General features: G+C 37.3%; 1 protein-coding gene and 1 long non-coding RNA gene across 3 annotated transcripts in view; one reads left to right on the top strand and one right to left on the bottom strand.

Annotated features, from left to right (window-relative positions):
• The window catches only part of arid3a (AT-rich interactive domain 3A), a 41,434-nt gene extending 20,437 nt beyond the window's left edge, over positions 1-20,997 (top strand). The window contains exons 4-13 of one of the 2 annotated variants that reach the window (XM_077717352.1): positions 7,163-7,235; positions 8,341-8,524; positions 9,574-9,821; positions 10,736-11,020; positions 12,163-12,252; positions 13,357-19,285; positions 19,478-19,578; positions 20,199-20,289; positions 20,375-20,798; positions 20,868-20,997. In XM_077717352.1, the coding sequence (XP_077573478.1) occupies positions 7,163-7,235; positions 8,341-8,524; positions 9,574-9,821; positions 10,736-11,020; positions 12,163-12,252; positions 13,357-13,499 (1,023 nt within the window). In that variant the 3' untranslated portion in view covers positions 13,500-19,285; positions 19,478-19,578; positions 20,199-20,289; positions 20,375-20,798; positions 20,868-20,997. Of the gene's footprint in view, positions 1-7,162; positions 7,236-8,340; positions 8,525-9,573; positions 9,822-10,732; positions 11,021-12,162; positions 12,253-13,356; positions 19,286-19,477; positions 19,579-20,198; positions 20,290-20,374; positions 20,799-20,867 lie in introns of both variants that reach the window. The other variant, XM_077717351.1, reaches the window with a different exon arrangement.
• Positions 20,998-21,719: 722 nt separating this feature from the next.
• On the bottom strand, positions 21,720-24,088 carry LOC144196723 (uncharacterized). The gene is made up of 3 exons (XR_013326371.1): positions 23,752-24,088; positions 23,058-23,114; positions 21,720-21,804 (listed from the first exon to the last, which is right to left on the bottom strand). It is a non-coding gene; the product is annotated as an uncharacterized LOC144196723 (long non-coding RNA).
• Positions 24,089-24,107: the final 19 nt, after the last annotated feature.

Raw genomic sequence — 24,107 nt, 5'->3', positions numbered from 1 at the left:
ACTTTCTGGAACATTTTCCAGCAATTCTCACTTCTGGTTGTAACTACAAAAGTTCTCATCAGAAATGAGGAAATGGCTATTTCTTGAGGAACAGTGCGACTCATAAATAACCCGCACTCTCTATTGTCTTTCGGACCATATTGTGTGGCACATTTCTTTTCTTCCTAAACAAAAAGAGTAGTTGCCTTGTGGCCACGTATCTCAATACAAACCTATTCAATGAATGCAGAGTTGACGTGACAGAAGTTGCGTGTTCTCTATGTATTCATTCATTTGAACTAAAGGTTTGAAATTGCAATCTTGCCTTCAGATATCACTGAAAAGGCAGTGGTGAGATGAAAGCACCAAGTCTTGAAAGAATCAATTAAGTTCTGGGTCAGACATTGAGATTCTTAGCCACACAAGGTCGCATTGCCGCTTTGTACTAAATGTCACTGGATTAGAAAGCAGGAAATTGATGGCATCTTCTCCATATGAGTGAATTCATGTTGAAAAGATCCAAACAGGAAGAAAAGCATACCCAACGCTAAGGAACCTATTAGTTGTTTTGATCCATAGATATTGTGCTTTCTGAAAAGCTCTTCTTTTTTAACAGATGCCCAACAATGAAAATACAACCTTTTCTCCCTTGGTTTGTGACTATACTGCATGTAAATGGTAAATCTTTTATTGTTAAGATGGATTTTTCACTGACAATGTGGAACCTAAAAGTAACAGCACAGGGTGCAAGTGTTAAGCACATAGACATCATGGGTTTGATGCTATAGGTAGGTTTAAGTCCTGTTCCTTTTACCCTATGTGAATTGAGCATTTTCGCCTTGTGCTTGGATCCATTTTTCGCCATTTCTCTGTATTTCCGTCGCTCAAACTTTCAAAACCATGTGGTTTAGGTTTTTTGAAGTGTAAAGTCATTCATTCATTTTCCATGCCGCCATTCCTCTTGAGGGTTGCCGGGATATCTGGAGCCTATCCCAGACATTAACAATATCTAGAGAGACATGGTCAAACATCAACCAAACTTTTTTAAAAAATGCTTGATTTCTAGTTAAGGAATATATGGTAAATGATTACCTGTACATGAGACCTTGATTTTAGCTAGTGTGCAAGCATTGGAGTAACCTAATGCACCGTCCCCTCTTCTTGATTAGTGGTGGACTAGGCAAGACGGCCACAAAATCCCAATCTTTGATGAGCCCCACAGATATTAGAGCTGCATTTGGGCTGGGTCGTCCAGATATATTTTAAAGTGCTCAGCTGTCAACCATTAAAACTCAACACACTGCTCATCTATCACAGAGTGACAGTGTAACTAAAACCTCAGTTATTTACCCCTCACGGGTTAGATTAAGTATCTGCATGAATCTCTTCTTGTTAGTTTCTTGTTAGCATCGGTTCCATGTGATGGACAGTTCCATCTTTCACCATCTGCTAAGCATCTTCTCTCCTGGTTGTGAATAAATAACATTATCAAAGAAGCCTAATTTAAGGATGATATACCTTATTCATTCAGGCACTGATGTTAGGAAGCCTCTTCATAGATAATTGACAGCAAGATTATACTGTTGTGTTGACGTTTGACGGTATCTGCTCAGCGTAACTCTCCACGAGTTTTGGCCTCAATGAGTGAGATTCTCGTCTTAAATTGTGCGGGTAAAAACATGCCCCGCATATAGACAAGGTCTGTCTGTTGCTGGCTTGGGAAAACGGGTCTTTGTTTATTTCTGATTCTTATCCAAATGTACAAGACATGCTATCTGATGGGAGTGTAGTGGAATGCAAGCATAAAATACATGTTCATGATGTCTTTTTCTTCATACACCAAATTTCTCCTGTCAGAGCATAAAGGGCCAGTAACAACATTGTTATCTGAAAAAAAAGTGTGTGCATGTGTGATGTTGGGGTTGCTTCAAGAGCCGAGCTGTACAGATTAATGGGTTAATAATCTCAGGGTAATATTTCTTAGATCCACATAGATGCAAGCAGACAAAAAAATTGAGACAATCATTTTTTTATTTCATTTTTTTAGACATATTGTTACTCAAGTCGTCATATAATTGACAGGAGTCATGTCAGTATTGCTGAATTACTGCTATCATGGCACACAGTGGAATTAAAGGGACTGCAGACCCAAAAGTAAAAATGGATTTGGAAAACTTTTGAAATTGTTTGTACGGTGTAGCAAGTTATATTCGTACTGGCAAAATGTTAATACATTAATTCCAGATTATATAATTAATTATTCTTTGCTTCTCAGATGGATCTAATAGTCCATCCGCCTCATTGAATATGTATAGCATTGTTAAAATGAACACAATCAATTTAGAGGATTTAATATAAACCAGTCACTCACGTGTATGTCGTTCATTGCTACTCCCACACTCGGTTCTTATTGAATTAAAAATATTTACCATTTACAGTGGTGTTTTACTGTGCTTCTTATTAGGGCGTCAAATATCATGTGTTATTGAATCAAAGAAAAGTCCCATGCATTGGTTTTGGGGGAGATTAAAGGCATCTCTAAATTCACTTGGTAAAATCCACAGTTTGAAAATGGCTGATTATGTGTTCAAGTGCTGAATCAACTTCCTTTCAGGACCTCTTTTAGCTACAATTTCCCTTCCCCCAACTTTACGAGTCACTTATGTACGCACCAAGTTTACCTATTGAGTGTTTCACAATCCAATGCTACTCATTCCAGATGAGCACAGTTTGTGATTAAATAATGTTTATTATTTTTGAAGTTTAAATACAGAATTGAATGAGCAAATAGTGTACTGCATGCGCTCGGACAACAACATTTTGAAATGCTAATTCATGTTATGTCACAACCCCAATATGTTCTTCACACATACTGCATGTAATTCGCACACGATGTACTACTTGTTACCAGCAATCTTGTAATTTAATTACATGACTCTTTGCAAGAACGCTCGCTCAGTGACTAGACGCAAATATGGCATGGATGTTTCACAATGACGAGTCAGTATTTAGTCATATCCACATGAGAAATCTAAGTAAAGCACAGTATGACTGTAAAACATCAACTAACTTCTTTATCTTGAGAATACTCAGGTCCTTTAGAGAGGCAAAAAATAAGATTAATTCAAGAATTACAGGACATTTTACTGTCAAGAATCTTCATGTTTTAACATATATTCATCAACAATTGGTAATAAACTACCAAAGACTGATGAACAAATAGTAAAATTTGGTATTATAGTGTCTGCAGAATTTGTTCATTATTATTATTCTTTTTTTAAATCAAGAATATACTGTAGTAAACTGGCTGTTATGTGGCTTATGAGAAACAAACCATATAGCCGCCAAGTCTGTCTGTTAATGGGACCACATTAAAAAGATAAAATAAATAAATAATAAACCACTGAACCCTTCTTTGGAGCTTGTGGTGTTATAAATGATACTCCAGTCTCTGCTAGGTTCTGGTTTTCAGTTGCAAAGGCCTTATTATGTGCTATGTGACACTGGTGTTCCACTGGTTTACTACTAACACTCATTTGTATTAACAGTTGAGCCCCCCACCCTTTAGAAATAAATAAATCCCCTCCTCAAACAGTATTACTTTCCACAACATGTTGATTGAAGCAAATCTACAGCAACAGGCGGCTCTGTAGTTACTGATTATTTTTTACCATAAACCATGTTTTTTTTTCTCCCTACCTTTGAGGCCTCCTTTATAAATTATCAGCAAAAGGGCAGTTGCTGACCTACATACATGGATAGGGTGGGATCCACCTGTTTTATACCAAATTAGTATAGTCATTCTGTAGTTGTAAAGTAATAAATACTGTCAATTTGATTGAAAAAATGTTTCCAGGGAAAATATACAAATTGTATGTTCCGTTTTTGTGTTGTCATTCAAGTGAAAATGCATGTGCTCATGTTTTACTTACATTTTTTTCTTCCTGGGACATGTACTGATTCCCAGTAATACCAGTTAGTCTGCCTTCATAGTCGTTTTTGTTAATTCTGTTTATCTGAATACCAATGCTTTAATCCAGGAGGGGCCCAAACCCCTGCTCACACTTTGGGAACATGAAAACCTATAAACAACAAGTAAGTCTACACCAACCACACCCAGTTCTGCCTGATAAGGTATGTGTGTGGGGGTGTAGGTGGTGGCAGGGGAGATATAATGTGCATTAGCAGTATCATAGTCACTGAACCGGGGAGAATGAAGCATGAAACGATTTAATCTCATAGCTTTACAATTGGAACAGAAATGGAAAAAGGGATAACATGGTAGCTAAACTTGTTGTCATAAACAGATAGCCAAACCAGATGTAGAGTTGAGGTTTCTGGTTTAGATGAGTAATTTGGTGTTTAGGAAAGATAAGAGTAGAGAGTGTCTTAATGCAGGTTGTTCTTTTTGGTTACGTACTGTGCCCAATGATCGTTAGAAATAATTGTTTAATAAATATATATATAGAGGTTCTTTTTGTTTGACGGATGAATTAGAATTTTTTTAAATACAGTGCACTTTTGCATTTTTGATAAACGAGCTACCATCATGCATACAGTGTGTACACGTGTATGCGTGTGTGTGTGTGTGTGTATATATATATATATATATATATATATATATATATATATATATATATATATATATATATATATATTGATAGTTGATACGGTGTGTGTATATGTATATCTATATGTATAAATACATATATATGTGTATGTATCTTTTACATGGCAAACCAAAAATTGTGTCAGTCAGCGCATAATCATGACTTGTTTGCTAACTCTCAACCAGTGACAGCAAAATGACAATCCAAATTGTGAAGTGGCATGAATTTGACTTGATTCATCAGGCATTCTGTGGTTGAGGTGCGCCAAACCCATCTTGCATTCAGATCTCTTAACCTCTAATTGACGCAACTTGCTGTTATTATCTCATCCAGTCTGACACAAAGGATTATTCATGTATGTCTACTACATAAGTGTTAACAGGGAGTACTAACTAGGACTTAAAAATGGATACTAAATCGCCAAAGGGATAACTGCACATTTGACACAATAAAGTCTAACTGACAATTTCCCCATTGTGCAAGGAAACCTCATACATAGAGAGCTCACAATATCTTTTACAGTTTAATGAAAATCTAAAAATATTAAGGATTATCATTGGCCTTGTATCAGATTCATTAAGTCAGCGCTTTTCTTATTCTCGTCATATTTTGACACAAATTCCGTGATGCAGCAATAAGTCATGATTGCAAAGGCATACCTACAGTGTTCAGTTTTTACTAATTCACTCCTCCAACTTAATCAAAAAGCAACAGAAATAAACGAACAATTGAGTGATACTTTTAGAATAATGGTGTGGAATTTAGACATGATGGATTTTTTTTATGACTAAAATATTTGCCATAGTCACTAGTTGCTTGGGAAATATTTGTTGTGTGATATAAAGAGGGACCAATGGAGTGCAAATAAAGAGTAGTTGTGTGGTGGGGGATGGGAGAAAGGGGGTCATTTCAAAGATTTATGGTGCGGCACTTCACAAAATGCATGCATCCTGTAATTAAAACTCCCCCCTTGTCTCCAGCAGCCCTGTACATTAGTAGGAGCCCCCGCCCCATCTCATTTTGGTGCATTCATTCTAGCAACCCCCCTCATACACACACACACACATAGACACAGATAATAAGATCTGATGGCAGTAGCTTGAAGTCTTTAATGAGGGCTGAACAATGAGGGCCAGTCTGTTGCTGGTTAGAGGCCACTTCTGTGACATCCTACACAACTTCAGCTGTACAAGCTTTTCATTTCCTCTCAGTGTCAGCTTTGGGCGAGAAAGCGACAGCAAGTGCGCTCCCGTTTGTACAAGTTGACATCGATCACATCACAACAAGACCCTAGACAAACTACAACTTTATTTTGCCAATGTTAGTCAGTCACACCGTTGAGGAGAACTTGCTCGTTCGTGTCTGTAATGCGGCAATTATTGGTCACAAGACTAAAAGTAAATTAGGGGTAGTTGATAAAAATTGACCGTAGTTGTTGTTGTTTTATAGAGTTTTCTAGTAGAATATTTTTCAGACTATGAATCTAATGATACCGTATTTTCTGGACTATAAGTCACACCTGAGTATAAGTCGCACCAACCAAAAAAATGCATAATTAAGAAAGAAAAAACATATAAGTCGCACTGGAGTATAAGTCGCATTTTTGGGGGATTTTTTAAAATAAAATCCAACAAAAACATGTCATTTTAAAGGCAAATTTAAAATTAAACCGAGAACAACAGGCTGAATAAGTAAGTGTACGGTATACTAACGTTAGGGATATATATACTTTGATGGAGACCAGTTAGCTTTATTTTTGTATCAAGCCTGAGTAATTTATTATAGTATAATAGTATAATGTCTTTGTTACGGACTTCTACCTGTTGTAGCGCAATAGTGCCCGTTTGGTAAATTAAATGAAGTGCGCCATGAATTTCAAAAGATACAGTAAATGAATTAAATATGCACCTGGTTCTCTGATTGTGTATTCCTGCCCATTATGAACAGTATGTGATACATTGTTTTTCAAGTAATTTCAGTTTTGATAAAATGAGGAAAACAATTATTACATTGTTGTTTGGTTTCATTGTGTTCTTTTTAAGATACAATTGCTTAATGCAATAAAAGAGCAAATACCGGTCATTAAATTCTTTGTTTTAAAATGATTAATTGTTCACAAGAGTGGTTGGTGAAAGATTTTTTTTTTTTCTGTCGGGAAAATCAATAATCATTTCAGCTCAGGGATTTAAGGGTGAGTTGTGTCATGTATGTCGAGGTTAATGTCTTCCTGTGATGTTTGCGCTCCTAATTATGCAATGGAAGGGTCAACCCGAGGTTGGAGTTCCTCAGCTTTCTTACTGATACGATATCATTTTTATGCTCGGAAAACCAACACTACTTTTTCTTCCCAAATCTTTGCATGTTTTTTCTTTTGTTTTGTTTTTTTTTCCTGTACATTTGAGCTGGTAGTTGTATTTCCAAATGTTCTTTTATTCATTTAAAGATATATATTTTCTTACTTTTTAAAACAATTGTTTACAATGTGTGTTGTTGTTGTTGTTGTGGCTCTCTACTTTTGTCAAATCTGAATGTTTGAAACATCATTTCATCTTCCACCTCTTTTTTTTTTATAGCTGTACGAACTAGATGGTGACCCAAAAAGGAAAGAATTTCTGGATGACCTTTTCAGCTTCATGCAGAAAAGAGGTAAGCAGTATACACAACCACCATAAATGTTACAGAGAAATGTAATATATATGTCAAACAAGACCAATGCTACAATAATTTAATAAAATAATCCGAATCATTTGTAAAGTTAGTTTAAAGTCAATGTATTACTACATGATTAAGATTTTGTTAATTTAAGAAAAATAATCTGATCAATTTTAAGAACGTAGTTAGGCAGTTGTTTGGGGAAAATGAACTATGATCTCTCAACATTATTTAGCCTGAAGTGTCAGACTCAAACTCGCGCTTTTTATGGCCGCATACAGAGAGGGTGATCCCTCACATGAGGCCCACCTAGATCTGTGTGCTCATCTTTCTCACAGCTGGGTGGGGTCTTTATTCAATTCATAGATGATTACTTGATGGTCATATAGCCTGGTTCCCAGGATGTGCTTGCAATAAAGACATATATTGTATCAAAGCCTGGGCACAGATCAGTTTCCATTCACATAATGAAACACGCACACACACACATTCTGACCTAACAGCCACGTTTGAAAAAGGAGGGTGAAACATTACATTTGAGCAGTTTGACAGTAGAAATGCTCAGTGGTTCAGAACAGAAAAACAATAGCAAAAATACCAAATACATTAGTGTGACAGTTTGGTGATTCGTGAGACTGAGATCAGAAATCAACAACACAAGATGGAAGACAAAAGATGTGTGTAGTATTTAAGGGAAAAATGCCAACACAACATGATGTGAGTCATAACTTGGTGGGCGGGTCTGTTGAGTTGAATGTGAGAAGCTGAGTGCGCCCTCTGTAGGTCATTAAGGTTTTCATTGACAAACTACAAATCAATACCTGACACCTTATTGATTGATCACCATCAATGTTTGTGTGATTTTGAGTCCGAATAGTCTCCATTTGTGCTTGACAACTGGCGACCAGTCAAAGGTGTAGTCCCTCTTTTGCCCGAAGTCAGCCGGGATAAGCTCCAGCACCCTTCGACCTTCACAAGGATAAACTGTTGGAAATGATTGAATGGGAAAAGTACAATTTAGAATGAAAATATGATTTTCTAGGAACAATGTAAATATAAATGTGGAAGTTTATCGCTGACAGAAGGTGTTTTGTTGCAGGAACCCCTGTGAATCGTATTCCCATCATGGCTAAGCAGGTGCTGGACCTCTACATGCTCTACAAACTGGTGACTGAGAAGGGCGGTTTAGTGGAGGTCATCAACAAGAAACTTTGGAGAGAGATCACAAAGGGACTCAATCTGCCTACCTCAATCACCAGTGCAGCCTTCACCCTTCGCACACAGTTAGTAACCACACACGCTTCATGTAGCTATTGGATACCATGTCTATTTCATGGGTCTTCCCCTCCACATACTCTGGCTCTGTTAAGTCTCTGACTGCATCATGCATATTTTTGCAAAGAATTAAACAGTCCTATGACAGGCCTAAAATACGAGAAATGCACCGTACACCAAAAAAACATTTGTTAAGTTAGTTGCGATTAAGGGCTGAGGTACCAGCTCACCTACTACTTGGATGGCTACTTATGATGTTAAAGCTTTGCTGATGACCACGTTTAAATGTTTTAGATTAGATTAGATAACTTTATTCATCCCGTATTCGGGAAATTTCACTCTCACAGTAGCAAGAGGGTGAGAATACAAACACAGGACAAGACATTTTAGACATAAATAAATAGGTCATGAATATACCGATTGGGTGGAGGAACGAAACTGGTGACTCAACTCAGGAATATTTTTATGGTTGGTGTAAGTTTTTAAAAGTTTGCGGCAGGTGCTGTTTTATTTGAATGTTATTTTGTCAGAAAATAAATCTCAATACTTTATAAAGCCTAGCTTTATTTTTACATTATTTTACGAATAACTCAAATTTTTACAGAGCAAACTTAATTTTGTCATGTAGCACACTACTGTCTATTAGATGTTGTCTATTCATCTCATCTCATTTTCTGAACCGCTTTGTCCTCACTAAGGCCATGGGGGGTGCTGGAGCCTATCCCAGCTGACTCCGCGCCAGAGGCAGGTGACACCCTGAATTGGTGGCCAGCCAATTACAGGGCACTAGGAAACAAACAACCATTTACGCTCACACTCTTATTTTAGAGAGTGTCTAATCAGCTTACCTCTGCATCTCTTTACCCAGAGAAAACCCATGCAGGCCCAGATAGAACATGCTAACTCCACACAGGTGGACCGACTTGGATTTGAACCTAGGTCCCCCACTGTGAGGCCGATGTGCTAACCAGTCATCCATCTTGTCTATTCTTATGGTGTACAAATCTCTTGCTCATGTTTGTTTCATTACCTGAATTTGATTTATGCTTTCTATCAGATACATGAAGTACCTGTACCCATATGAATGTGACAAGAGAGGCCTGAGCAACCCCAACGAACTTCAGGCCGCCATTGACAGCAACCGCCGAGAAGGCAGACGACAAAGCTTTGGCGGGTCTCTCTTCACATACTCTCCCAATGGGACCCCCACCATGCTGTCTTCACCCAAGCTCTCCACGCCCAGCATGGGTTTGAGCATAGGCACAAACGGCGCCTCTCTCACCCCCATCCAGAAGATTAAAAAAGGTGACAGCATGACACAAATTATTTTTGGTAATGGGGGAACGATGAAACTCTGTATACACTTTTGAAAGGAGATACCGACGCACATCGGTAAAGGAATGCCCCGTTCAGATCAGAGTGGTCACATCGTGACCGGACTTTGCCGATAGTCAAAGTCAAACAACTTCAGGTTCATATTACTTAAAAATAAGGGAAGAAATGTAAAAAAATTGGGTAACATGTACACTCCATGTTGCACTGTTGATTTGTTGAGCGCCCTTAAACACACCGAGTGTCTGACAAACTTTTGTTTGCATATAAACTGTTAAAAAGCCTAACTACTCCCCTTTCACCTCTATTGCTTTCACCATAATCTTCAGAATTGTATTGTTTTATATTAAACTATATTAGTTTTTTTATATTAGGTATCTGAATGTACATTTAAATCAGAAACTCGGTCGAGAATCTGTATTTTGTCAGAATTTAAAATTATTTAAATTCATACTAAAAATATAGTACTTGAACAAGTTCTATGAACCAAAAGGAACTAGTCTATATTTTGAGCCCATGTGAACTCAATCCAGTGTGGTTTGGCTTTGTCCATTTTTTTGTAAACCAGTTCATTCTGGTTGCACTCTTCAGATTGTCATTTAAGAGTGCCAGTTTTTATTAGAGTACTTCAAAGTAAGGCCCAATCCTGGGATTGAACCCCCGATCTCATATTTGTGAGGCCGACGTGGCAACCACTCATCCACCAGGCCGCTCATACTTACAATCTAATTTGAGGGGGGAAAAGTAGACTTAGAAATGAAGTAGTTTATTGTCATGTCATCTTATTGAGATCAAGTCGTTCAAAAGCTAAAAATGAAAATGTACTTATTTTGGAGCCTGGTGGTGTGAAGTATATTTTTGAAAATGTGTTTTCCTCCATCCAGAAGAAGAGGGCGGTCAGGCTTACCATGGAGTTGGTGTACCTCGCATGCCAGTGGGAGCCCTAGCGGGTCACTCGGTGGCTGCCGTGCAGGCAGCGGCCCAGGCGGCTATGGCGGCTCAGGTTGCAGCTTTGGAACAGCTGAGGGACAAATTGGAGGCGGGAGAACCGCCGGAAAAGAAAATGGCAGTGCCAGCGGAGGAGCATCATCGGCTTCTGCAGAGAGCACTGCAACACAACTTGCTGGCCATGACAGCCCAGATCCCTATGAACATCCGTATCAATCAACAAGGTAATGGGGGCAGTGTGGGTGATGAGGTGGAAAAAATCTAGCGTAGGTTGAGATAACGGATTAAATTTGAGGATATCGTTGAATTCAGTCAACACCGGCTTGATAATAGAAAGAGAAAATGAAATGAGGAAAAAACTAACAGCTGTGTACGTAAATGTGCAACACATGAAATGCACCAAAGTACCTCTTGACATCTTTTTTGTTGTCGTTATTTTGCCGTTTTACCTCAGAATTTTGTGACATGCGTTCCACATACATGTCTGGTGTTCAAACACATGCTAGACATGTTACCACAAACCTCAACACCTGGAGATGAGGGAGTGGGACTAAATGTTGACCTGTTTTGTGTATGGAAGTACCGAATGTGCACACAAACATACAACCCCACGTGTGTTGTGTGTGTGGGGTGGGGTGGGGGGGGATTCCCTATCTTTGCTAGAGAACACTTTCCTGCCGTTACCGTTGGTTTCATGTCTGCAGATGTCTGGGTACAGATTTTACTTGTCAGTCTGGACAAATGATGAATGCGTCTACACTTACAGTTATAACTGAAGTGACAAGTGCGAGTCAATGATGCAGCTGTATGACTGTTGATTTTGTTCATCAATACTGCTATTTAACTGAATTGTGTTATTCTTATAGCCCAAATGTATGTTTGGTCTCTTAGTTTTCCTCCTAAAATGTATTCAAATAGCTTTGTCTTCCACTGTGTTGGTCTGTTTTTCAGAAAACAATATTAATTATTCTAAAGTACGTTTTGGAGCTGGCAATCTTCCACACCACACTTAGAACAAGTCGAATTAGTAAAAAATGCACAAATAAGCTGTTAAAGGACAAGTTTTACCATGTACAATAATGACAAATTATTGGAATTGTCCTTATTCATTTATATTTAAGTGGATATTTATAATTGTGTGCCCCAAAACTTCAGGTTAGAGGTGGTGACTATTATACTAAATGTAATTCTGTATTTATCAATGTACTAAAAACTTCTTTAAAGGTTAAAACAACATACACAGGCAGGATTGGAACCCCACTATTTATTCCAACTGTGATCCCTGACAAACAAATAGATTTTAACATTGGCCTGATTGCATTGTTTTTGCTAATTGAGCTTTTCCTATTGTGTTGTCTTGTTTCAGATGGAAGGCAGGACACTGCCATGAATCTCGCAACCAATGGCACAAGCAGCATTAGCATGTCAGTCGAGCTCAACGGAGTCGTATACACTGGTAAGTTGCGTGGTAAAAGCTCCCATTCACTTCACAGCTATTTTCCCTTTCATTTCAAATGAGTAATTCTCAATGCAACTGTATTCCCATTTAAGTTTTATTAAAAGATAACTATAGACAAGATTTTATAACCTATATTTGAAATGGTTAGATCCTCTTTATCAGGCTATGTTTACCAAAATATGCATTTCAAGTTGATGCAGTAACAAGTTGAGAGAGTTCATTAAAATATAAAATAATAGTGGATAACAATAATAATAATAATAAATACATAAAGCTGGCCTGAAAAAAAATCAACAACCTAATTAATTATAAATATATATACATATATACATGCTGCAATTTAGTGAGGCATATATGGTAACAAAAAAAACAACAACATTGAGGATACTTTGAGCTGGAAGGTGGCTATTTTTGCAACAAGGGAAACAAGGGGTCAAGAATGTGACATATAATTTCCTTATGTAGTTTTACTATTTGTCAACAAAACCATATGCAGTCGTCTGGTTGTTTAACAATGACAAATCGCATATCTTCTCACAAACAAGACAAACAACAAAACGTCAACATTACCAAACTTATTTTCAAGATATACTAGTATAAAGTAACGACACTCCAATTGATTGATCGATCATCATCATCCAATTTACGTGTGATCAACTAATTTATGCTTTTTATTACCCATGTATTATTTACTGCTATTTTCCATGCATACAAGTGTTCTTTTAGGGAATTCCACACACTCTTATTCCAGCTGCTGAACCTGTAAGTCTTCATTCAGGCTACTACGTTCAGTTTCTGCCTTTTATGCAAGTATTTATTATTGTTGGCTGAGATGCTTTTACTTGGAGTTTTTTTGTTCAGGTGCAAAATTGTGTAAAAAAAATATTATTTAGCTAAAACAAGTCAGTTTAGACCTGAATGCCACTTTGAGACTAAAACAGTCCAAGTTTATGCCTCTTTTTCCAGTTTATTTCTTAATACTTTTAATTAAAATAATGTATTATTTAAATGGTGTATTACTTAATTACTGTCACAAATCTAGTCTTTGAAAGAGAAGTTGTTTTGTGTAAAATTCATTTTTTGTCTTTTTTTTTCTTCCAGGTGTCCTTTATGCTCAGGCAGGAGCTGGGTCAGCCCCTGCAGGTGCATCCCTCTCAAATAAGCCTGTTGGCAGCCGTGTATCTCCTCATCATCTGCAACAGCAGACTACACCTACCTCAACATCCAGCAACCCAGTGTCTTAACAAATCCTCAGCCTTTCCCCATTTATTACTATTATTTTTTTACAACCATGCTACTAAAGCCAAAAAAAAACCCAACCTCATTTTCTATATAGTCTATGCCAAAAAAAGAGGATGCATACATAAAAGATAGAAAAAAAATAACTCAATCACTTGAAGTACACTCTCAGGTTCTGTCGTAGACTCACCTCTTTTGTTCTTGGCCACCGTGATTTTTAGAGGAACATATCCCAACAGAGAGCCAGTATATGTTAAACAAAAAAATGTATGTACAACCTGTGAATTATTTATTTCTACATACATATACAGTTTATGCAAGAACAAAAGAGATGGTTATAACCACCAGGAAGGGGTCATGCACTGTTTACACTCACAAACACAGCTACTGACTGACAGTAATGTTTTTAATCCTCTAAGGGGGGAGATTTTCTTCTGCCTTTTGTCGTTTTCTATTATTTCTACTCTTTTTATCATTCAAAGCTCTCATTGCAGGAAATCATTTATATATTTAGAATTCTATCAAAAGAACAGATTACATATTAACTCCTATTTTTCACCAGATAATCTTTAAAATTATGTCTTTTCTCCAGGGTGCAGATATTTGCACCACTGTGACCTACTTGTGTGCAAGATAAATACCTTCTTTGCACAGTTGGTTTATCGGTCATTATTAATATATTTGCTTGGACAGGGTGAAGTGATGTTGTCCACTTCATTGTGTTGGTTATAGAGTTGTCTCAAATCTGCTTTTTCTGCATTTCAACATGGCATCTCCATTATGTTCATACATACGTCACGTACGTCTACGTTCTTGGAAAATGTTTCTTTTCCTTTCCTTCCTGGTCTTACTCTTTTTTTTTTCTTCCTTGTGAAGTGATTGTCTTGAGGTCAGATGCATGTTTTTATTGGTAGATAAAGAAAATGGATTTCCTTTCAGGACCTGTCTGTCCACTTAAACAATTGTTGTCATGACGATGCTTGGACAATCAAGTGTCAGGATGCGTTAGCGGTGTATCAGAGGACCTGGTGGAGTTTAAAGTTAAATCTGGTGCTTTTTTGTCGTGGTTTTGTTATAGGTGTCAGATGCATATGTATTTTGTGTGTGTGTGTGTGTGTGTGTTTTAAGCATGATTTTTGTGCTTCTCATCTAAGTGCTTCTTATCTTATCCTGCTGTTTGGAGGACCAGGTTATCCTCAGATTCAATTCAATCGTTGAAATTGTATTACCTCTCTGGCGATGTTCAACTATGACAGCACTTCACCAAAACAAACTGATTCAGACAGAAAATTGGTAGTGAAGTTAAGTTCTCTTGGCTTATATATTCTTTTATGGAGGCCTTATACAATATGAGATGACAGGTTGTCTCTTTATACTATTGCAGGCAGATTTATTATTACGCTTTGAGATTGTTTTTTTTCAACACCAGCTGCTTCACAAATATGTCTAAGAGAGCACTGCATTGCTCACACTGCTTATTAGTTACTAATTTTACTCTTTTTTTTTAAATGACAAATTGAATTTACACATGAGTACTATGGGTGTGCTCAAGAGTAGACTAAAAAATGTGTATTATGAGTATAAAATTATACAATTATGAGGACCATGTGGAAATGTGGAGAGAGGAAAAAGAACTTGTTTGTATAAAGTAGCGTTAGAATAAGTACAAAGTATAATACTGGCTGCACAGTGTTCAAGTCATTCATTTGTATGTCTGTTTTGCAGCTGAGAGGTTCTGTTTTAAATCTCTGCTTAGTGTGTGTGTGTGTGTGTGTGTGTGTGTAGTTTGTATGTTTTCCATGTGCTTGCGAAGTTTTTTTCCGGGGCACTCCACATTCCTAAAACATAAATGTTTGGCTAATTGCAGACTCTTAAATCGTCCAGGCAGCACAATGGATGACTGGTTAGCACATGCGCATAACACATCAGAGGTTGTATATCCAAATCTAATCCTAAAAAAAAAAATGTGGTAGTTGCAAATGAGCATTTTTCTTGTCATGATATTTTGCCGAATGTCGACATGATTTTTTTCTCTACACGTACGACCAATCTAAAGTGTACAATGCCTTGAAAACTCAAGCCAACTGGCATTAGGTGTAGCCTAGGAAAACAAAACGGATGAAATTTGGACTATTTTTCAGACTGTTACGTTTAAAGTCACACATTTTAAAACATAAAAATCATTTCCCTTGTCATAGTATTCAACTTCATTGTTCTGAATGGACAATTTTGTAAAAAGGTTTTGTCCCCCCCTCCCTCCTTTTGTGTGTTCCTATAATCCTCATTTGCTCAGAACATAGAATGAGAAAACTGCCCCCCTTTTTTTTCACCACAAAGGACCGCTGAGTTTAGTCATTGCCAAACCAGATGTGAGTAAGCGTAACATAAAGCGCAGCTGCTTGTTGGTGTCACAGTAGGTCACAGTGTGTTTTGAGGAGTCACATTTCATAAATTACCACCCGCTACTACAAGACAAGAACTGATTAAACACATCCCTAAACTTCTGTTATTCCAAGTGTTGCCTGGTAACAGGATTTTTGGGGGGTATGCAACTCCCCTAATAATAAAAATTAGGTATTCCCGAGTCTATTTTCTAGGGGTAACTTTAAAAAAAAAAAAAGTTATTTTGAAAATAATGTGGGTGACAATATTTGCATCAGTGGCAGTACATTTAACAGCATTTTAATGCTGTTACATTTAACAGTATCAGTCAATACAAATATTCATTTTTAGCAACCTCACTTTCACTCAAGGTGTGTAATTCTATGCACTAAGGCTTCCTAAAAACATCAATTCTGGTTGATACCGAGTTATTGAAAGACTAAACATTTGTTTTCCTGTCTTTTGATGTTGATATAGTATTCGTGAAGATTTGACATAATATCCTAAATGCGGTTTAAGGAGCAAATTCTGTGAAAGTGAAGTAATAAGGACAGATAGTGCCTTCTAGCTGTGGACATTAGTACAGATGCACTTGGCGGTATAGTTGTCACATTTACACAGCATTACTAAAATCATCAGTCAGGTGTTTTTTTTTTTGTTTTTTTAAATCAAACATACATATTCAAATGGGAACTAACTATGGATTAACCTGCTGGGATTTTCTTACATTGCTTAAACTGTAGTGCTGCGTTCTGTATATTATGTAGAAGTACTTTATACTATTACATTTGGAACATGTTTTTTAGTTGGTTGGTCTTAAGTTGCAGATTTCAGAGATGCTGGAAAGAGCAGACAATCAAATCAAAGCGCTCTTGTAAAAAAAAAAGCATCAATTTAATGGAAAGGGGGAAAAATCCATTCAATTTCGAGCTAAAAGATCAACATTGCTTCTTGTTTTTTTCATTTGTCTCGCTTACTTTTTGCCCCATCTGCCTTATTCCCTCCCGTATGGATCTGTTTGTTGGGGCAGTTCTATGAGATATTTACATTAGAATAGTTGCCTCTTCCTCTCAAAACAGTCAATCACAATATGGGCATGCCGTGATTTTTTTTTTGGTGTTTTTTTGTTTTTGTGCATGCTGGTGACAATCAGGACAAATTATAACAACACTGTATACCTCCATACACTCTTGAACATCCCTTCAATGACTGTTTCAAAATCTTTCTACCTCAATGACTATGACACGCTGGAAAAAAAATCCTCTATGATCCTCATATTGATAAAGTTAGCGCTATACTAATCAAATATCAGATATCAAAAATCAGATATCAGCCAATTGGTACCTTCTCTCTTGATTTGTTGCCATGACCTTATGATGCAAAGAAAGGTTGTAGTAACAGCTCCTCCCCCTTTGTGTGTGTTTGGGTAAAAAAAACACTTTGAAACCAGCATATTCAATATGAATCTGCATTTAAATAGATTCTTCAATTGTCATACTTCATTCTTGCTTGTTAAGCAAGATCTTCCATATACGTATAATGGAACAGTTCTGGAAAAATAAGTCTTAACTGGGCAAAGAATTGTTTTTTTTTTTTGTTTTGTTTTGTTATTCATGCAGTTTATTTGGATTGAATGCAGTTTTTTTGGTGCATCTACAGCGCTTTTGTGTAGTCTGTTCAATTTTGTTTAATCTACGAGCTGTGTTAAAAAAATATATATATATATATCCGACATAAAGACTGTCATAACTTGAAATATTGCTGCTGTCAATCCCCTCATGGACCATTCGCCACTACTTTAATGGGACGGAATGCTTTTGGTACATTACCACTGCTTCCACCTTGAATAACGTGGAATGCAGACGATGATGCCGTCAAAATAACAAGATGCCTTCTGCTGTGACAATTGGATGAATTAACCCGTATTACTAAGTTTCGTGGAGTAGGATATTTCTGAAAAAAAAAGGCTTTTTAGGGGCTATGAATTATTATATGAATTATATCGTGCTTTCTTTTTGTTGTTGTTGTTGTTGTTTGCTATTTCTTTTGCTTTTTTTGGATGCTGTCACAAGCCAGCACACAGATGACATTTTTAGAGCAGATTTATTAATGAAGAGGTGATGTTGGTGTTGATGATAATGTGACTATTTTAGGGAAGTACGTGTACTGCTCACGTCTTTGGCTAACTTCAGAACTGCAGGAAACGAGGCAATATGTCTTGTCTCTGAAAACTTCTCAGGAAAATCTACCTCTACCTCCAGTTGGATGCATTCAGCCCAGTTGGGTATCAACTTCCATTTTAGTGGGTAAACAAAATGGGCGTGTTACGGCCTAATTTCGCCTGCTGATGCAACAGCAGGGAAACCCACAACAGTAGTACTGCTTTTATATTTCCACTGTTAGCACTGCAAGTAGTCTTCAGTACGTTCACTCGATGTGTGCTTATTCCTTTCTTTATCTATACATACATGATTTTAATGAATGGGATGTTTCCTATAGTAACTGAAGTGAGAAGGCAATGCAACACTTTTTTCCCCTCAGTTTCGAATGGTGAGGAGTTATTCTTGCCTATTTACTCTGTGTTTGTGTGAATACTTTAAATTTGAATCTGAAATTAATAAAATATCAACTTTCTTAAGTGTCACCACTGCATATGTGTGTTGTATTCTGGTGCCACCATTTACTATTCACCTCAACTCATTTTCTGAACTGCTGTATTAGGGTCGCATGGGGTGCTGGAGCCAATCCCAGCTGTCTGCGGGTCCGAGGTGGTGGATATCCTGATCGGTGACCAGCCAAATGCAGAGTGAAAGTGGACGGATAACTCTGCACACCCACATCCATTCATTATTGCAATTTAGAATGTATTTCCTCTCAGGTGGACCTACCTGGATTTGAACCCAGGACCCCAGAGCTGTGAGGCCAAAGCACTAACCACTTACCCACTGACTCACCCATGTAGATTTTTTTTACAACCAAGATCAATTTGAAACATGCCTTTCAGTCCGATATTTTAAAAAATATCTAAAATGATCCACCCACATGAAATCGAGTTGACGTTAATGCAGCTCGCGAATCAAGCAGAAGATTGATAGTTATTGACTGTTGGGTTGATTCAGAGGTAGCAATGCTGAATGTGTAGAAGTGAAATGCCCCAAAAAAAATAGACACAAAAATTACATTATTTACAAAATAACGTGTATTAGTCTAACACGCGTTAGTATTATGAAAACAATGTCTTTTTTGTGTGTCTATTTTTAATGCGCATGACCGAGGTCAGAGTTCACCTGGTCACCGCCTACCTTCAAAATGGTGGTTGAGCCATCAGTGGAATGCATAGTAGCTCAGAAGTGACGGTTTATCGAAGAAGGACCTGATAAAGTTCTTACCGGACAATGCAGCGCATTCGGTAAGTTGTCATTTGGGGATTCTGAAGCCCCAGTTCTCATTTTAAGAGTGCTTTTTGACGGGGGCACGCTTAGTTGGCGTGATGTGGCACCACATGGATCGAGACATCAAAATGTTTGCAAACAATTTGGCTGCATTGCGTTACCTATAACTCTTTATGTTTAACCAGAAATCATTCCATTGTGTGTTTCAGTTCCTCAACGAGCACAGACTGCTGGGAAACCTCAAGAATGTGGCCAAAACGGACAAAAAGGAGCAGCTTGTCGACGCCGTTACGAGTTGTTTGTCAGCAAAGTGAGTCGTTCTTTTAAAAACTAGTTTCTATATTCTTTCCCCGTGCAATAGTTAAATGTCAGCGTTCAATGCTTTGCTCAATTGGCATTTTTTTTCTTCATCGAGATGCATTCAAATTTTGAATAGAAAGACACTTTAGTTAGCTGATCTGGTGTTGACTTTTAATAGTAGGAACCTGTGTGGATAATTCGCACCCACAATGCAATCAGTGGAGGTTTAAGGAATAAACCGTACACTTGTAGAATATTTGTATAGCTTTACCCTGGGTTTATTTTCCCTTCACTTTCTTAAAGGAAGAACAGAGGGTTTGGATCTTTTAATTTATAGTTTTAAATGTGGTTTTGGCAAAACCTAAGAGACATTGATTCAACAATGGCACAGGAGTCATTTTTGACTCGAGTTTAAACATATGGTAAAATAGCTATTTTTCCTCAGTGTAAGAAGAGAAAAAACGGTTGCAAAACTTGCAATGATGACTTTTTGGGAATACTTATTTTTAAAAAGGAATGGATTTGAAATGATTGACTTCAAAAGTACCATTCCAGGGAAATGAATGTGGGTCATGTGTGCATCAAAATTGGTAAAAAGCAATTACATTATCACACTTTGGTGTTTTGTAGAGATTTAAAGCCACGGAAACTTTGGAAGAGGTGAAAATGCAGGGGAAAGCTGACAAAATTGAAGACCAAGTCAACAGCAGTTGTGGATGAGGTAGGACCCAAGTGACTTGGGTTATTTTATTATTTTCATGTAATATGTACATAACCTACTCATTTTGTATCTTTCTTCTCTTCAGGCTCCACACAAGCTTACCAAATCAACACTAAAGAATGGGTGAAATGGTGAACCAGTCTTCGACATCAATGCACCCTCACTGGTACCTGTTGTCAGAGAGCAGGGGTCTCCATCTCTGGTCCTTGAGGCTCCCTGTCCAGTATATTTTCTCTCTCCCACCACTTCTAAATCAAATGATAAACTAATCAGTAGGAGCCTGATTACTATCATTTGATTTTGCTGTGTTGGAAGACATGGGAAATAGACTGGCTTGAGTCCCTCGAGGACTGGAGTTGGGGATCCCTGTTATATAGACTCTTATTTTGAGTCTTTGCAGCATTGAAAAGGCAAACTGAGCTGCTGAAATAAATCTAATTTTTCATTTTCCTGTTGCTTTAATGTTGCATGAAAGCCTGCTGTCTGGGAAAAGGAGACAAACCTCCCTGGTGAGTATTTTTTTATAGAAATATCTGACTTAATTTTTTTTTTTAACCAAATTACCTTTTTTTCCCCAGAATGCCACCAAAGGGAAGATTTGCTAACCCTTTACCAAAGAAAACTACTCAGCTCAATTTTTAAATGCTGGAAGACTTATGTAAACCCATCTTGAAAGTGTTTGTGGAAAATAAATATTTTTGAAATGTATATATTTCTCATTCTTCACACTTATCTAGCAAAAATGCAAGTAACATTTTAATTGAAGAATTTTTATTAACAGGAATATATTGCACACTTAGAAATTGTCATCACATTATTGGCATGCCCAGTCTTTTCTCCACCTGTAGAAAAAAATAAGACAGAAATAAAAATAACAATTATAAAATGTATTAAAAACATAGTAAATTTTTTTTTTATAAAAAAAGAAAAACACTTAGTAAATAAAATAAAATTTATTAAAAATGAAAAAAAACACTTAGTAAATACAGGAAAAAAAAAGGAAAAAAAAAAGACCATTAGGGTCTTGGGGTCTTTTTTTCTCCAAGTGTTTTAAAAAAGTTAAATGCTGCTCAAATCTCTTTTTGTGCCAAATTTAAATGAAGAAAAAAAAATAAAAAAGCTCTTACCTCTCACTTTCCCAACATGAGCCAGAAAACTCTGGACTTTACCTAAATAGAAGGGAGGAGAAATAAATCACAACTTGCATTCAATGAAATGTTTTAACTCTACAATAAACTTACCTCTCAGAAGACAGCCAACATTCTCCAGAGAGAGACACCATATGATGCAGCGAGGGCAACTTGGGAAGATCACCTGGTCCTCCAGTGTCTGGACATGGGCCTGATGCATGCAAAAAAAAAAAGCAAAAGTTAGCATATATAGAGATCCAACAGAAAGGCGTGAGTAGTTCCTTTTTTGGAACAATTTTACCTCGATCTGTCTGGCCCAGTCTCCTCTCCTGTAACCTCACGGGTGGAAGTCTTCTAGGAACGCAGAAAGAGCTGCACGTCGATGCTAAACAGGGAAAACATGCACACAAAAAAGCAAACGTTATCATGCATAGCAGGGGGCAGGAAACCTTTTTGACACAGAGAGCCATAAGCAAATCATATTTTACTCCTTGAAAGCCATGCTCAGAATTTAAGAGTAAAAATATGAAAATGAGATCGCCATAGGTGCTTTCGGGACTTGACTCAGTCACCAGTGGTTTAAATACATATTTTGCCTCACAGGTTAGCAAAGAGCCACATATGGCTACCAAGCCATATGTTCCCTATCCCTGATATATAGGACAAGAGATTCAATAGATAGGCTTAGGTGTTTTTTGGCAACTGGCGTATTTACTTGTGTAGAAGCCGTACCCTTAAAATTGTTGAATTTTACAATTTCTCGTGTACAAGCCACCCCGATTCACAATTTTCACCCCCACATTCATGGTTTAACAGAAGTAAAAATGTGTTACTTTGAAGGGAAAATCTTAAGAAAAAAATCATCATATGTGGTATTTCTGAGATAATGTATTAAACAAAAGGACACTATTAGGGTAAAAATTTCAATTAGCTTGTCTTAGTAAATCCAAAATATCAAATTATTCAATTTGAAAATAAATAAGTCTATCTTGAGAACCTGATGCTTTGTAATGACAGAAATTACAATTTCCTTACCAGAAGTTTATGATGTTGTGGCAGCCAGATTGCTTCTAATGTCAAAATATCTTAATTCTTACAACGGTTCATATTGCTGCAATACTTGTCACTTTTGAACAAGAAATAAAACGGCAGCACCCTCAGCAAGATGGCGGCCCTAGGTAAGATGTCAACGCCCCGAGCGAGCAGTGACAGGCAGAAATCATTTTTTTCCACGTTAATTTTTTTTATTTCATTCATAGACATCACAATAAATTTCCATTTATCTTTCCTCACTTTTGAAATAAGAGCATATCATATATAGTCTCTTAAAATAGCCCCCTCACTTACTCAATTACTGGATTTAAAACTCTCTTGGTTTTTATTTGCTAACTAACTGCAGACCACAGAGGTATGATCATTTTAATTTGATGGTAAAAAAAAACATAGCAGTTGAGCACTAGAGGGCAGTCGTGGTCTTGGGACGTCAACCAGCTATTGCAATAAAACAAATTCAGGCGCACAGACAGAGAAAACTAGCAAAAAAAAATAAAAAGGGAAAAAGTTATATAAACGGACTGGAGATTCAATAGATAGGCTAAGGTCAGTTGTGTCCAGACTTTTTTTTAAAGCTAGCTTTACCTTGATCTGGCCCAGTCTCCTCTCCTGTAACCTCCAGGGCGTCCGTGTTCTGGGCATCTTAATGTGAAAACAGGGAAAACTTGATTAAAACAAAAATTTGGGAGTTGCCAAAAAAATATTATAGGACAGAGAAATCTTACAAGAAATGTAATAAATGATCAAGATATAGAAAGAAAATAAAATAGTGAGTGCACTGTGCTATTTTCCCCTTTTCCGGAAAAAGAGAATTAATCTACAGGCTGACGTTTACTGCTAGGATAAAGTTGGGTTAACATTTTTGGAATAAATGATTTTTTTGGGTGAAAACAGAATTACAAATTGGAAACGGCTGTTTAGCATTAGCAATGAACAACACACCAGAAACCAATTAATGCCTCCGGATGCTATTTTTGAGTGAGCCTTCACCCAGCCCGTTGATGTCTTGAATTCGTTTGATTGAATTAAAAGAATTAAAACTTTTTACACGACTCAATATTGGAGAGGAAAACGATTGCCGTCACGCTAAAGCTAAGATAGCTAGTCACATACGACACAGCTGGTGGGAACAAGGAGGCGAAACTTAAATTGTCGACGGTGTGTTCAACCTGGCATGAAACTAACAGATATTTGGGCGCCTTTGGCTCAATTGATTAAAAAAAACTCCCAGTAGCGTGATAAATGTGCACTAAGGCCAGTAAATTGCTTGAAGCGCTACCTTGTTGGCGTGGTTGTCGACCGTCGGCATGGAAGGTCTGTTGGAGAAGACGAGGCATTGCGCGTGTGCCTAATTTAGCAGCTGTGTGACAATTGCGTAACCACGCCCATACTATCCCGCCATATTGAATGTGGAAAAGATGGCGGCTTGCTTACCGCACTGCACTAGGTGGTTTGTCCTCCCAACTCTCCATGTTTTGAAAATGACGTTGAATAGTCGTGATTTTTGTGGTCTTGATGCTATAAACAGTATGTGCCTTATCTCATTTTCTGAACCGCTTGCACAAACACACAGGAAATACAAAATCTAGATTCTTTCATCCATTCATTCGGTTTTACCACTTATGGAATGGCACA

This window comes from Stigmatopora nigra, chromosome 5, assembly GCF_051989575.1.
Source record: "Stigmatopora nigra isolate UIUO_SnigA chromosome 5, RoL_Snig_1.1, whole genome shotgun sequence".
NCBI classification, from domain to species: domain Eukaryota; kingdom Metazoa; phylum Chordata; class Actinopteri; order Syngnathiformes; family Syngnathidae; genus Stigmatopora; species Stigmatopora nigra.
This window is presented reverse-complemented; position numbering and strand designations above follow the sequence as displayed.